This window comes from Helianthus annuus, chromosome 5, assembly GCF_002127325.2.
Source record: "Helianthus annuus cultivar XRQ/B chromosome 5, HanXRQr2.0-SUNRISE, whole genome shotgun sequence".
Classification (NCBI taxonomy): domain Eukaryota; kingdom Viridiplantae; phylum Streptophyta; class Magnoliopsida; order Asterales; family Asteraceae; genus Helianthus; species Helianthus annuus.
The window spans coordinates 124,703,633-124,715,518 of record NC_035437.2 but is presented as its reverse complement, the minus strand read 5'-3'; the positions used below and the strand labels follow the sequence as shown (position 1 = coordinate 124,715,518).

General features: G+C 34.9%; 1 protein-coding gene across 2 annotated transcripts; it reads right to left on the bottom strand.

Moving 5' to 3' along the window:
* Positions 1-9,937: 9,937 nt before the first annotated feature.
* On the bottom strand, positions 9,938-11,433 carry LOC110941262 (glutathione S-transferase T3-like). 2 transcript variants are annotated; one of them, XM_022182888.2, is made up of 3 exons: positions 11,062-11,433; positions 10,895-11,016; positions 9,938-10,690 (listed from the first exon to the last, which is right to left on the bottom strand). In XM_022182888.2, exons 1-3 carry the CDS (start codon positions 11,295-11,297, stop codon positions 9,942-9,944), a joined length of 1,107 nt encoding a protein of 368 aa, XP_022038580.1. In that variant the 5' UTR covers positions 11,298-11,433; the 3' UTR covers positions 9,938-9,941. The 2 variants fall into 2 exon arrangements, with proteins under 2 accessions (XP_022038580.1, XP_022038579.1); XM_022182887.2 differs by having other exon boundaries at positions 10,895-11,431.
* Between the last annotated feature and the right edge of the window lie 453 nt (positions 11,434-11,886).

The following is an 11,886-nucleotide window of genomic DNA, read 5'->3' as shown; positions in this document are numbered from 1 at the left end:
TCTTTATTAACTCAGACTCATGATCAGTGTCAGACGATGTGAATGTGACATCAATATTTTCTGGCAATTCGTCAGTTGTTTCAGACTTTAACTTTATATTGACTGCCTTTTTGACTTGCTCCTCATTTGGTTTTCTGGGAGAATAACCTTCCCAGATTGGAGGCGGACACTTGTTATAACTAGCACATTGTTTCTTACCAGTATCCTTTTCTTCAGTCTTCTTGTCTTGAAATGCTTCAAAATCTGCAACAGTTGGATAAATTCTGTCAATCAAATAATCAGAACTTGAATAACTTTGCAACAATCTTCTGATTCTTTCATTCTCTATTTTTTCAGTCTCCAACTCTTGCTTCAACTTTGCACATTCTTCGATATAGTGATTGATAGCCTTCTGCTTAGACATCATCACTGCATTCATCATGGTTAAGGCATCTTCTCTTTCTGAGTTTGTCTTTTGCAAACTATTCACCGTTCTGTTCAACACATCATACGATTCTTTCACATACTTAACATCGAACAATAATTTTTCTTTCATCTTGTCCAGCTCATTATACTTCTCATCGTTTTCTTCACAATGTTTGCATGGTTCCAAACATTTTAGACATGGTTTTGTAATCTCAACATTTTTTTCAACTTCGATAATCTTTTCAACTTCAACTATCTTTTCAGCTTCAACCCCCTTCTCAGCAACTTTAACTTCTTCAATTTGTTCAGACTTCTCTTCCTGAGCAACATTCTTGCATTTTGCCTTTTTCCGATCTTTTGCTGCTCGTTTCTCCTTTAGCTTCTCTAATCTATTTGCAAAATAAAATTTAAAACTTTCAGGAGATAATTGAGTTTTTCCAATGTTTATTTGTATTTCTTCTTCATCATCACTGCTATCAGTTGATGATTGATAAAAAATTGTTGTCTTTTCTGAGCTTTCTTCTGAAGAAATAGATTCTCCATCTTGATTCTTCTCATCATCAGCAAACACTTTCATCCATTCCTTCATCAAATCTGGTTCTTGAACTATTTGTGCAATGAATGCTCCCAACCCTGAATCAGCCGAGATGTATTTGTCCCAGCTAAAACCTTCTGCCACTTTTTCATCATCTTGATTCACCAGATAAGCTTTCTTCTTTCCATTTTCAATAGCATTTGATGATGACGGTTGTTGAGCCACTTGTTGATATATAGCTTTCCGATAATAATCATTATTCCCGAATGGATTCTGAGCTCCACCTGCTTCTCGATTGGTACATTCCCTATTGAAATGTCCTTTTCCCTGCATCGAAAACAAGTAACTTTAGATTTATCAAAACCTAAAGTAGAAACATTAGCATCACGAAAATCATCTCTTCCTGTTATCAGCTTAAATTTTTCAGCTCTCCTCAATACACTCGCTAAACACCATTTAATATCCATAAGCTCCATTTCCTCAGCATCGATCTGATCATAATCCTCTTTTGTCAACATAGGATTTCCGATCCTTCCTTTCATATGATTCTAACACTGTAGCAAGTAATGCCATATGACCTTTAGCGATTTCTTCAGAGAAATTTTGACCGTTCTGAAGATTCAATGCAATGTTGCATTGTGTCACATAACCTTTACCATTATTTGAACTTTGAGATTGATAACTTGAGGTTGAAACACTCGGATTAACACTTGAGTATGAAGAAAAACCACTATTGCTGATTGGACTTTGATTAACTGATCCGGATGAATTTTCTGCACTGAAAGCTGTTTGAATCTTCGGACTTGCTTCAACATTCTGAACACCACCTTTGAAGTACATCTTGACATCTTGTTGACCACTTGGATTGTTCATTCTCGCGATCTTTTGTTGTTCAAGATCTTGTCCTTCAATCTTTTCAATAAACTGAGAAATTGTCAATTTATTATATTCTCCGGTGTTCTTCAAAATCATTAGATATGTACCCCACTCACTCTGAGGTAAAGCATCGGCTAATTTGTTCACCCATTCTTCTCGATCTTTGTTGATATCCAACAGGGACATTGATCGAACCAAATGACAATATCTCTCAATCAGTTTCTTTGTAGTTTCACCCGGTAAGCTTGTGAACAAGTCAAACTCTTTCTTTAACAATGATTTCTTACTCCTGATCATATCCGTACTTCCCTCAAACTTAATTCGAAGTGCTTCCCAAATCGAACATGAAGTACCATCATGTTGAAGTAGTATGAAAATGTCTTCCTTCACAGCTTGCTGAAGTAAACTAATCATCATTTCTCTGCCTTATACATATCTCTCTCTTTATTTGACAATTCAGAAATAGTTTTGTTAACTCCCAAATCTGTATGAGGTTTAACATACTTTTTCTCAATACACTCCCAAGACCTTAAATGATTTGCTTGAACCCAATTTTCGAAACGATCTTTCCAACAATAGTATTCTTCAATGCCCATCAACTTAGGAGGTTTCTGTAACGTTCCTGTTTCATTTTCCATGTTCACGCTCTGAGCAATGGTAACAGGAGTACTCGGTGCAGTAGCAAATGCGTTGTAAAATTATTCTTCCATGTTTCAGTTACAAAAATTTCACAAACTTTCTTTCAAACGAAATGGAAATCTCAAGCGAAATGACTTTGGTGCGAAATAAACTCTCTTGAAGCGAAATGACCTGCTGGACAACTTCGTACGAAATGACTCACATGAAATGAACTCTTCAAACGAAATGGATGATTTCGTGACCTGGATGATTCCGTGCGAAATGGACCTGGATGATTTCGTGCGAAATGGACCTAATCTCAAGCAAAATGGACCACAAAGCTCATTTCGTGCGAAATGGAAGGCTCAATCCGTGCGAAATGGTGCTGATGTCATACAATCGGCCATGTTTTTGACAAATTGATCTGGTTTTAGGTTGATTTTAGGTCTTGTTCTTTCAAGGATTTGTTAAAACAGTGTTTCGCTTATAATGTGAGAAAATCAAGCCATTTTAACCGTGAAATCTTGTTTAATTTTGAAAAGAAGGTGTAGAAATCAGAATTTTGATGAAATCAAGCTGAATTCGGTAAGAACTCTTCCTCCTGAGCTCTGATACCACTTGTAGGATCGTTTTCACGACCAATATGAGTCGTTCAGAAGAGTTCTCGATCAATACGAGAGGCGGAAACAAACGTATCGGAGTTGAATCAGCTTGATATACACATTAACTGTCTTGTTTATTGATTTGAAAGCGTTTTACAGGCTAGAGACACTTCGGCAGCACCTCGGCTTCCAGAATTCAAAGTTACAAATGAAATCACCAAGGCACATATTTATAGGCATGTCATTTCGCACGGAACAGCTCATGCGAAATGATCATTTCGTGCGAAATGGCTGGATGTCATTTCGTACGAAATGGATGTTCCGTTTCGTGCGAAATGGTCTCTTCCTACATTTTCCCAGTTTTCTCGTACAACGTGCCCTGATCTTTCTAATCTATTACAAGACTCGATACAAGACGAAGTCGATAGACATATGCACTAACAGGACAAAGTGGGGTTTCTTTCATCACTCGCGGTGTATGATTTTTGCACCTTATTTTTTGATTTATCTCTTCCAAGTGGGCATCCCGCTCCAAGATCAACGTCCCTTAAGTTGATCTCAAACTTGGTATGAGCATCTGAGCAATTAGTATAGGAACAACTTTTGGACCTTTGGACGCTGATTGTCTCGCTAAAGGTACTCGTGCCCATTTTGGGGAGCTTTTCGCAATATCCCAACAATGAATAAATCTAAAGGTTGCCCCTTTCTTTCCGTCCGAATACAAGGCCATTGCAAGCGTCAACCAGTCGACGTCCATTTCGCCACTCTTTGGGTCGTTCCTTAGGTTGTGGCAGTGGCTGTTGAAGGCGGTCATGTCGGTATTTATTTCACGTCACTTTGACGAGAGACTATCATTTTTCCGATAGTAATCTCGACCAAGGTTTTGTGATAAAGCTCGGTTATTCAGTTCCAAAAATCATCATTATGTTGCTTGGTACCTATTAAAAAATATATATTATAATTATAAGATGCATTTTTAAAAATAAATATAAAATAAAGTATACCTAGAACCGAATTCTCCGAAATTGAAACCCAAACTTTTGTCAACACCAACTCTTACTCATTTGTCCACGGAATCACGTGATGATCCTCTTTTGCTTTTTCCTTCTTGGCATAGGTTTTTGTTTTTATGGTTTAGTTTTTTTTTCGCATAAAGGATTTGGATGGTGTAGGGTCACTTGTCAATAAATTTAGTATGTTATCATTTACGTTTGATTGTAAAACATAAACACATGTAACATCACATGGGTATGAATCACTTGTCAATAAATTAGTGGTTGGTGGAGGGTCATAACATTACCTTCATATACAAAAATTGTGGGCGGCAATAGTTCTGTCTTTCTAACAGTGAAAAAGGGCGGCTGTCTTTTTTTTCGTTTAAAGATAATATACTTGTAATTGAGCAGAGATTATTCATTAAAAGTGCATGTGATAAAGTATTTTTTTAATGTTCTCTCTGACATTTCCTTATTAGTCCAACCAATTTACGATTTTATCCTTGTTTTTAAATTACGATTTTGTCATCAGTATAAAATTACATTTTTGCCACCAGTTCAAAATAAAATTATACTTTTGCCTAAGCTAAAAATTACAATTTTGCCCTTGGTTCAAAATTACGCTTTTGCACTTGGTTTAAAATTACGCTTTTGCCCCATTTAATTTTACAGTTTTGCCATTAGTTTTTTTTTTTACGATTTTGCCCCGCTTAAATTTACAGTTTTGCCATAGGTTTTACTCTTTTTTTCTTCTCCCAGCCAAATTACGATTTTGTCCTCAGCTTAAATTTATAGTTTTGCCATTTTTTCCCTGTCAAATTACGATTTTGCCCTCAGTTTAAAATTCATTTTAGTGTTTTTTTTTCTGACAAAACTATGGTATCTAATGGTGGAAAAGGGCGGCTGCCCTTTATTTTTTCATTTTTCAAGATAGTATAATTATAATTGAGCAGAGATTGTTCATTAAAAGTGCATGTGATAAAGTATTTTTTAGTGTTCTCTCTGGCATTTCCTTATTGGTCCAACCAATTTACGATTTTATCCCTTTTTTTAAATTACGATTTTGTCATCAGTATAAAATTACGTTTTTGCCACCAGTTCAAAATAAAATTATGCTTTTGCCTAAGCTAAAAATTACAATTTTGCCCTTGGTTCAAAATTACGCTTTTGCCCTCGGTTCAAAATTACGTTTTTGCCCCATTTAATTTTACAGTTTTGCCATTAGTTTTTTTTTTTTACGATTTTGCCCCGCTTAAATTTACAGTTTTGCCATAGGTGTTACTCTTTTTTCTTCTCCTAGCCAAATTACGATTTTGTCTTCGGCTCAAATTTATAGTGCCATTTTTTTCTGTCAAATTACGATTTTGCCCTCAGTTTAAAATTCGTTTTAGTGTTTTTTTCTGACAAAACTATGGTATCTAATGGTGGAAAAGGGCGGCTGTCCCTTTTTTTTCATTTTTCAAGATAATATAATTATAATTGAGCAGAGATTGTTCATTAAAAGTGCATGTGATAAACTATTTTTTTAATGTTCTCTCTGGCATTTCCTTATTGGTATAACCAATTTACGATTTTATCCCTGTTTTTAAATTACGATTTTGTCATCAGTATAAAATTACGTTTTTGCCAACAGTTCAAAATAAAAATGCTTTTGCCTAAGCTAAAAATTACAATTTTGCCCTTGGTTCAAAATTACTTTTTTGCCCTTGGTTCAAAATTACGCTTTTGCCCCGTTTAATTTTACAGTTTTGCCATTAGTTTTTTCTTTTTACGATTTTGCCCCGCTTAAATTTATAGTTTTGCCATAGGCTTTACTCTTTTTTCTTCTCCCAGCCAAATTACGATTTTGTTCTCAGCTCAAATTTATAGTTTTGCCATTTTTTTCCCTGTCAAATTACGATTTTGCCCCCAGTTTAAAGTCCGTTTTAGTGTTTTTTTTTCTGTGAAAACTATGGTATGTTTTGTTTTAATTGGTTGGCTCGATGTACTTTTTATTCGTGCTAACCGGTAGCTTCTCTATCGTTTTAGTTTTTTTTAGCAAAAGTATGGTAGTGTTTTGTTTTAATTTGTTGACTCAATAAATTTTCTTTTTAGATCGTGTTATGAGTAGTATGTACAAGTAAGCGAAATACAAACGTACATGTTATGAGAGAGAAATATTCGACTTATTGCCCTGCAACGCGGGCAGGACAGAACCTAGTTTAGTACATAGTTAGGTTCTCGGATATACGCCTCTTTTATATTGTAGACGTTTTATACTTTTGCCTTCAAATATAAATTATTTATGCGTTTGAAGTTGGCTACACAAAGGTGTTGTCTATGTTTGGATTTGGCGATAACCTAATTGTTGGTTTAACTTTATGGTTAATAATGTTATATTGTGCTCAATTCACCATAAAGATTGAGGAAAAAGACGGATAAATTGAGGTGGGTTTGGAAGGTTTTGATTATGTAGGGATTTACCCATGTGGTATTTCAGCCAACAAATTGTTGTTAACGTGATTGCGTGTGAAGAATAGGAATCGAACAGAAACGATTGTCATGAAGAAAAAATGAGGAACAGTGTGTTTCGTCATGGGTACAAATATCTAATTTTATTTTTCAGTTTGTGTTTTTATATTTGTTTTTGTACATTTAAAGTTTTGAAACAATGGTTGTTATAAAAAGGTGTTGTCTCTATCCACATTTGGAGATTATGTAAAATTATAAAATTTCCTTTATGATTAGTTGTTATATGTACTTGGTGACAATGTTTTAAGAGGTTGTTTCTTGTTACAATCATAAATTTTTTGTTATCCACTATTTTAGTGTATATGAGTTTAGTGTTGATTTAATGGTATGGGAAGTAATCAATACAATCTAGTGTTTGCTAATGAGACCTGAAACCTGAACCATAAAGTAAATATCCAAGAATCCAAACATTTATTTCAGTAAGTTTTTTTTTTTTTTTTTTTTTTTTTTTTTTTTTTTTTTTTTTACGATTAGTGGTCACGTAGGTTACTATCACTTGGTAATACTAACATACTAAATATTAACCCGGTTAGTGATATTCTAACCATACGCCGTTCAAAAAAAAAGGTTGCGACAACATGTGTGCAATAGTTCTTACATAAAAACACGTGTAAAACACCCAAAAAAATAAGTACTTTTAAAATTTTCTTAATATTACCATATTATAAATTACCAACATGTGTTTAGTATAATTGTACTTTATGCTTTGGGAAGTTTTCAAAAAAAAAATTGGTTTTCCAAAAAGAAAGTTAATATTATTATATATTATCAATTTGTTTAGCATATTATAAATTACCAATATGTTGGTGTTTAGTAGACTTGTACTTTAAGCTTTGTGGGGTTTCCAAAAAAAATGGTTTTCCAAAAAAAAATTAATATTATTATATATTATCAATTTGTAATAGGTGTAGGCTTCACAATTTTGTAATATGTGCTTTATCTTTATTTCATGCATTATCACTTGTATAACATGTTTTTTTCTCTATTACACCCTCACTATTAAAAAACTGTTTTGTTTATATTAATAAGTTGCATGCATCCATTTATATACTATTAATTGGTAACATTCTTAGGCATTAAAACTTGTATTTTTAGCTTATAAAGTTGGAAATTGCTTTATGATAAAACCATGTACTATAGTATTTATTTATTTATATACTATTAATTGGTAACATTGTTAGGTAGGGATGAGCACGGTACCCATTCGGTACCGGTACTGAAAAACGAGAAAAGTGGGTACTGGTACCAAATACACCGGCCGTAACATGGAGCTCATGTGTAATGTTTAGGGGCTGTTTGGTAACTTTTGAATGGTTAAGTGATGAATCAGTAAGATGTCTGAACTATTAAATAATTAAGCAGTATGAGGTCTGAATTATTAAGAGACAGTATAATGCTTAACCGTTCAAAGGCAAATGTCTGACCAATTCAGATTAAAGGTCTTAACCATTCAGACTCAGTATAATAATTAATCATTCAGATGCAAATGTCTGAACCATTCAGATGCAAATGTCTCTGAAACATTCAGACATTTACTCACAAAACAAACAGTATGAATCATTAGTGTTGAACCAGTAAGAGGTCTGAACCATTCAGACCCTCATTAAGAGGTAAATAAACAGCCCCTTAATAATTAACTAACCCATGCTGACTGAATTTGTAAGCCCCAGCCGCAACGCGGCGAGGTCTTATATCTAGTTTTGGTTTAATGTAAATCCAAACTATACAATACAATATTATTTCGTATAATTTAGATTAATATTTTTTAAAGTTATATTAAATAATACTCGTTAAAATTTATACTTAATAAAATTACCAGTATTTTGTTTTTGCAAGTTAACCAAACATGAAATGTGATAACATTTCATTACGTTTTCCGTTTAATTGAAACCGAATAAACCCTAGGACTAGTTTTATTTACCGGATGATGAGTTTCATAAAAGCAAAAATGCCATACTTTAAATATGTTCTTTTTAATCAACTAGGGTTAAGACCCGTCCGCGTTGCGGCGCGGGTACATCGTAAACATTGAATTGATTAGTCCAGACGTTATATGATACATTAATCATATGAAAACACACATTTCGACGTGTCCAGTTAAACTCGGTGTAACCTGTATAAGCATTGTGATTGGGTCAAACATAAAGTAAATGGAATTCATATCGAACAATCATAACTTTATACGAAAACGTACCTAGAAATATGCACGTAAAAATGGTTTCTTTAAACGAAAACGTATTATATTTGACCTGACTCGCCTATAAAAAAGTTTACGTCGGAATGTAGAAGAAATCATATTTACACATACCCGTACATAAAATATGCACGTAAAATATAATTTTAAAGTAAAGGAAGTATAGGGGTAAACCGAAGCAAAAAATTAGTAAAAAATTTAATAGGTTAAAAACGTTCGTAAAATCGTGCCAAGTAGCACCAATGCCACAACCACATTGACTCTCAACATCGTAAAAATAAAATAGATAAAATGGTAAAAATTACACTGAACGAAAAGCAGACTAAAATCGTTGAACCACACACACCCGTTATAGTGTCTCAATACGAAGAAATTAACCAGAAACGTAAAACGTAGAAAATAATAACTTAGTCGATCTACGACCCACCCGTTGCGGTGAACTTTTCAAAAGGGGAAAATGGACGCGTTGCGACGGGTCAGTCAAATATGAAAAAATAGAGCAAAAACGTTGAACCTCACATGCACGCTACAACATGTTAACTCGCAAAATTTAGAACGACGCAAAAGATAAATAGTATGGGGTACGAAAGTTGTAGATAATAAAGTGTTATGTTAAATTATAAAAGATGGAAAACTTAGGTTAAAAGTAAAAAAAATGAAAAGGGGTTAAAATGTAAAGTATGAAATGTTTAGGTTAGAAGTGGAAAAATAAAGTTTTTTTTTTTTTGAATCACTCCCTAAGCCAAAGGTACAAGTGATAATACATGTATAAGTTGCTTATTAATATATGGAATAATAATAATAATAATATGTGGGGTTGTAAAATGTTTCGTTTTAAGAGATAACGTTGAAAATTCAAAAGTTTTGTCCCTTAGTTTCAATCCATTGTATAAGACCATGCGTAATGGTAAACAAGAATAATGCCCCCAACATGGGGCATTATCCGCCACGTGTCGCCTAGTCACACTTTGGGCATTATAGAAAAAAAGGTGTAGTGGGGCATTATCCCAATAATGCCCACTCAATCATTTGACAATTTTTTTTTTTTAAATATAAAAGATAAAGTCTTCCATAAATTAAAATATAAATTACAATACTTGAAAAAAAATACAAAAAAAAAACAGAAAATTAATATAACCGAAAAAAAAAAAAAGAAAAAAAAAACAGAAAATTAAAATAACCGAAAAAAAAAAAAAATAGATGATCTAAAGTCCATATTTTTCTCGTATTTTTTGGCGACGCATTTGAGCCAAGATCAACGCGTCGCCTTGGAGGTGGTCGATCGGTTTGGACAAAAACTCAATGTCCTTTTCCATTTGTCGCGCCTCTTGCAACTCGTTGAACTTTTTGGTTTCAACTACTCGGTCTTTCATAATCTCCCAACGTTTGTGGCCGAGGTCGCGAATATCTTGGAGACGACGGTTCATCTCCTCGAAATCATCCTTTAGTTCGAGATCGGAAGACGACTCGACCGTTTTTTTCCCCGTTCCCTTTCTTCTACCGGTGGGTCGGGCCAACTCTTCTTGAATTTGCTCGTCAACGTCCAACGTTTCATTTAAATTAACATTACGGACATCGGATGTCGGAGTTGACGGGTCGGCGGAGGATGATGTTTTTGACCTTTTAGCCCGGCGTCTACTACTTGACGTCATTGGATTAACAAGCGCCCACTTTGGACTTTTTCGTAGAAGCTCCCAACACTTATAGTACGTGAAAGGGCTTTTCGTCCTATCGAACTCCTCCAAAGTCTTTGTTAAAACCCCGACGTCACTTTCACCGCTCGGGCGATTATCGTAGTTACGTTGGTAAACTTCTTGAAACGCGTGACATTTGTTGTTGATGTCGGTCCATTTGCTAGAAATTGAATCCTTGTCCCGATGCTCGCCTTGACCCCACGAGCTATAAAAGAGTGCACGCACCCTATCCCAAAAAACGGGGCCCGTTTGAAAGTTTGCTACAAATTTAAAAACAAAAAATAAAAAATATTAGTTGCAATTTAAAATATAAAAAACAGAAAAAAAAACAGATTATAAAAAATAGAAAAAAATAACCGAAAAAAAAAAACAGAATTTAAAAAAACAGAAAAAAAAACAGAATATAAAAAATACAAAAAAAAAAACAGAAAAAAAAAAAACAGAAAAAAAAAAACAGAATATACCGGTATCTTCGTCCTCCGAAATATCGAGCCACGCCCGACTCAACGTGTATTCCTCGTCCTTCGTCCATTTAATGGTTGTTTTTGCACGTCGAGGCTCATCCTTTTCCTTCTTTTTATGCGACCTTCTGCCGCGTTTCGATTTGTCTTGCACCGGTTCGGGTTGCGACTCCGGCACGACCTCGACATCGGGTTCGGATTCGGGTTCGGGTTGTGACGGTTGCGACCCGCCGGCTTGACCAAAGCCGTAGGTGGGAGGAACAAAAGGAGGGGCGCCACTCAAGAAAGCCGCGTAAGTTAAAAAGCTCGGGTCCATGTCTTGTAGGTTGTACGGGGTTTGCGGTTGGGTTGTGTTCGGGTTCGTGGGTCTTGAGGGGCCACCAAACGGGGGTCGGTATGGATGCATACTTGTAAAAAAATAGGAGAAAGTGGAGGTTTTTTTATAAAGTAGTAGAAGAGAGTGGGTTAGAAAGTAGTAGAAAGTTTATAAAAAAATGAAGAAAATGGATTGATATATATATAGTGGGTAAAATTTAGAATTAAAAAAAATAAATAAATAAGTTTTTGACCGTTGGCAACGGTCGATTTTTTGCCACCTTTCAATTTAACAGCGTTTTCATAAACACGCCACCAACCAAATTTAAAAAAAAAAACGCCCGGAAACGCCCCGTGTAATGGGGGTTCCGGCGTTTTTGGGCGTTATTTGGCAAATTTTTTTAAAAAAAACGCCCCGTTACGGGGGGTCTAATAGAATTGATACGTAAAAAAATGAATATGATATGACATGGATGGATTTGTATTGCTATTTATTAATTCATCAATCAGGCTCTCAATTTGAGGCGGTTTATTCTTTTTTGTGGCGGCTCTCAACTCGTCAAGCCTTGATCCAGGACGAAGTACTTGTGGGATTTTTTCCCTAGACGTTGGTCGCCCGATCACTCTCTGATGCCAGCTGAGACACAGTTAAGACGCTCACGTCTGGCCGGAGAGGAGTG

What these genes read in the sequence shown, in the direction of transcription:
- LOC110941262 (XM_022182887.2), bottom strand. Translation starts at nt 11,297, where the DNA reads ATGCATCCATACCGACCCCCGTTTGGTGGCCCCTCAAGACCCACGAAC. An exon ending in TTCGGAGGACGAAGATACCG is followed by an intron (nt 10,691 to 10,894) that starts GTATATTCTGTT and finishes TTAAATTTGTAG; the next exon opens with CAAACTTTCAAACGGGCCCC.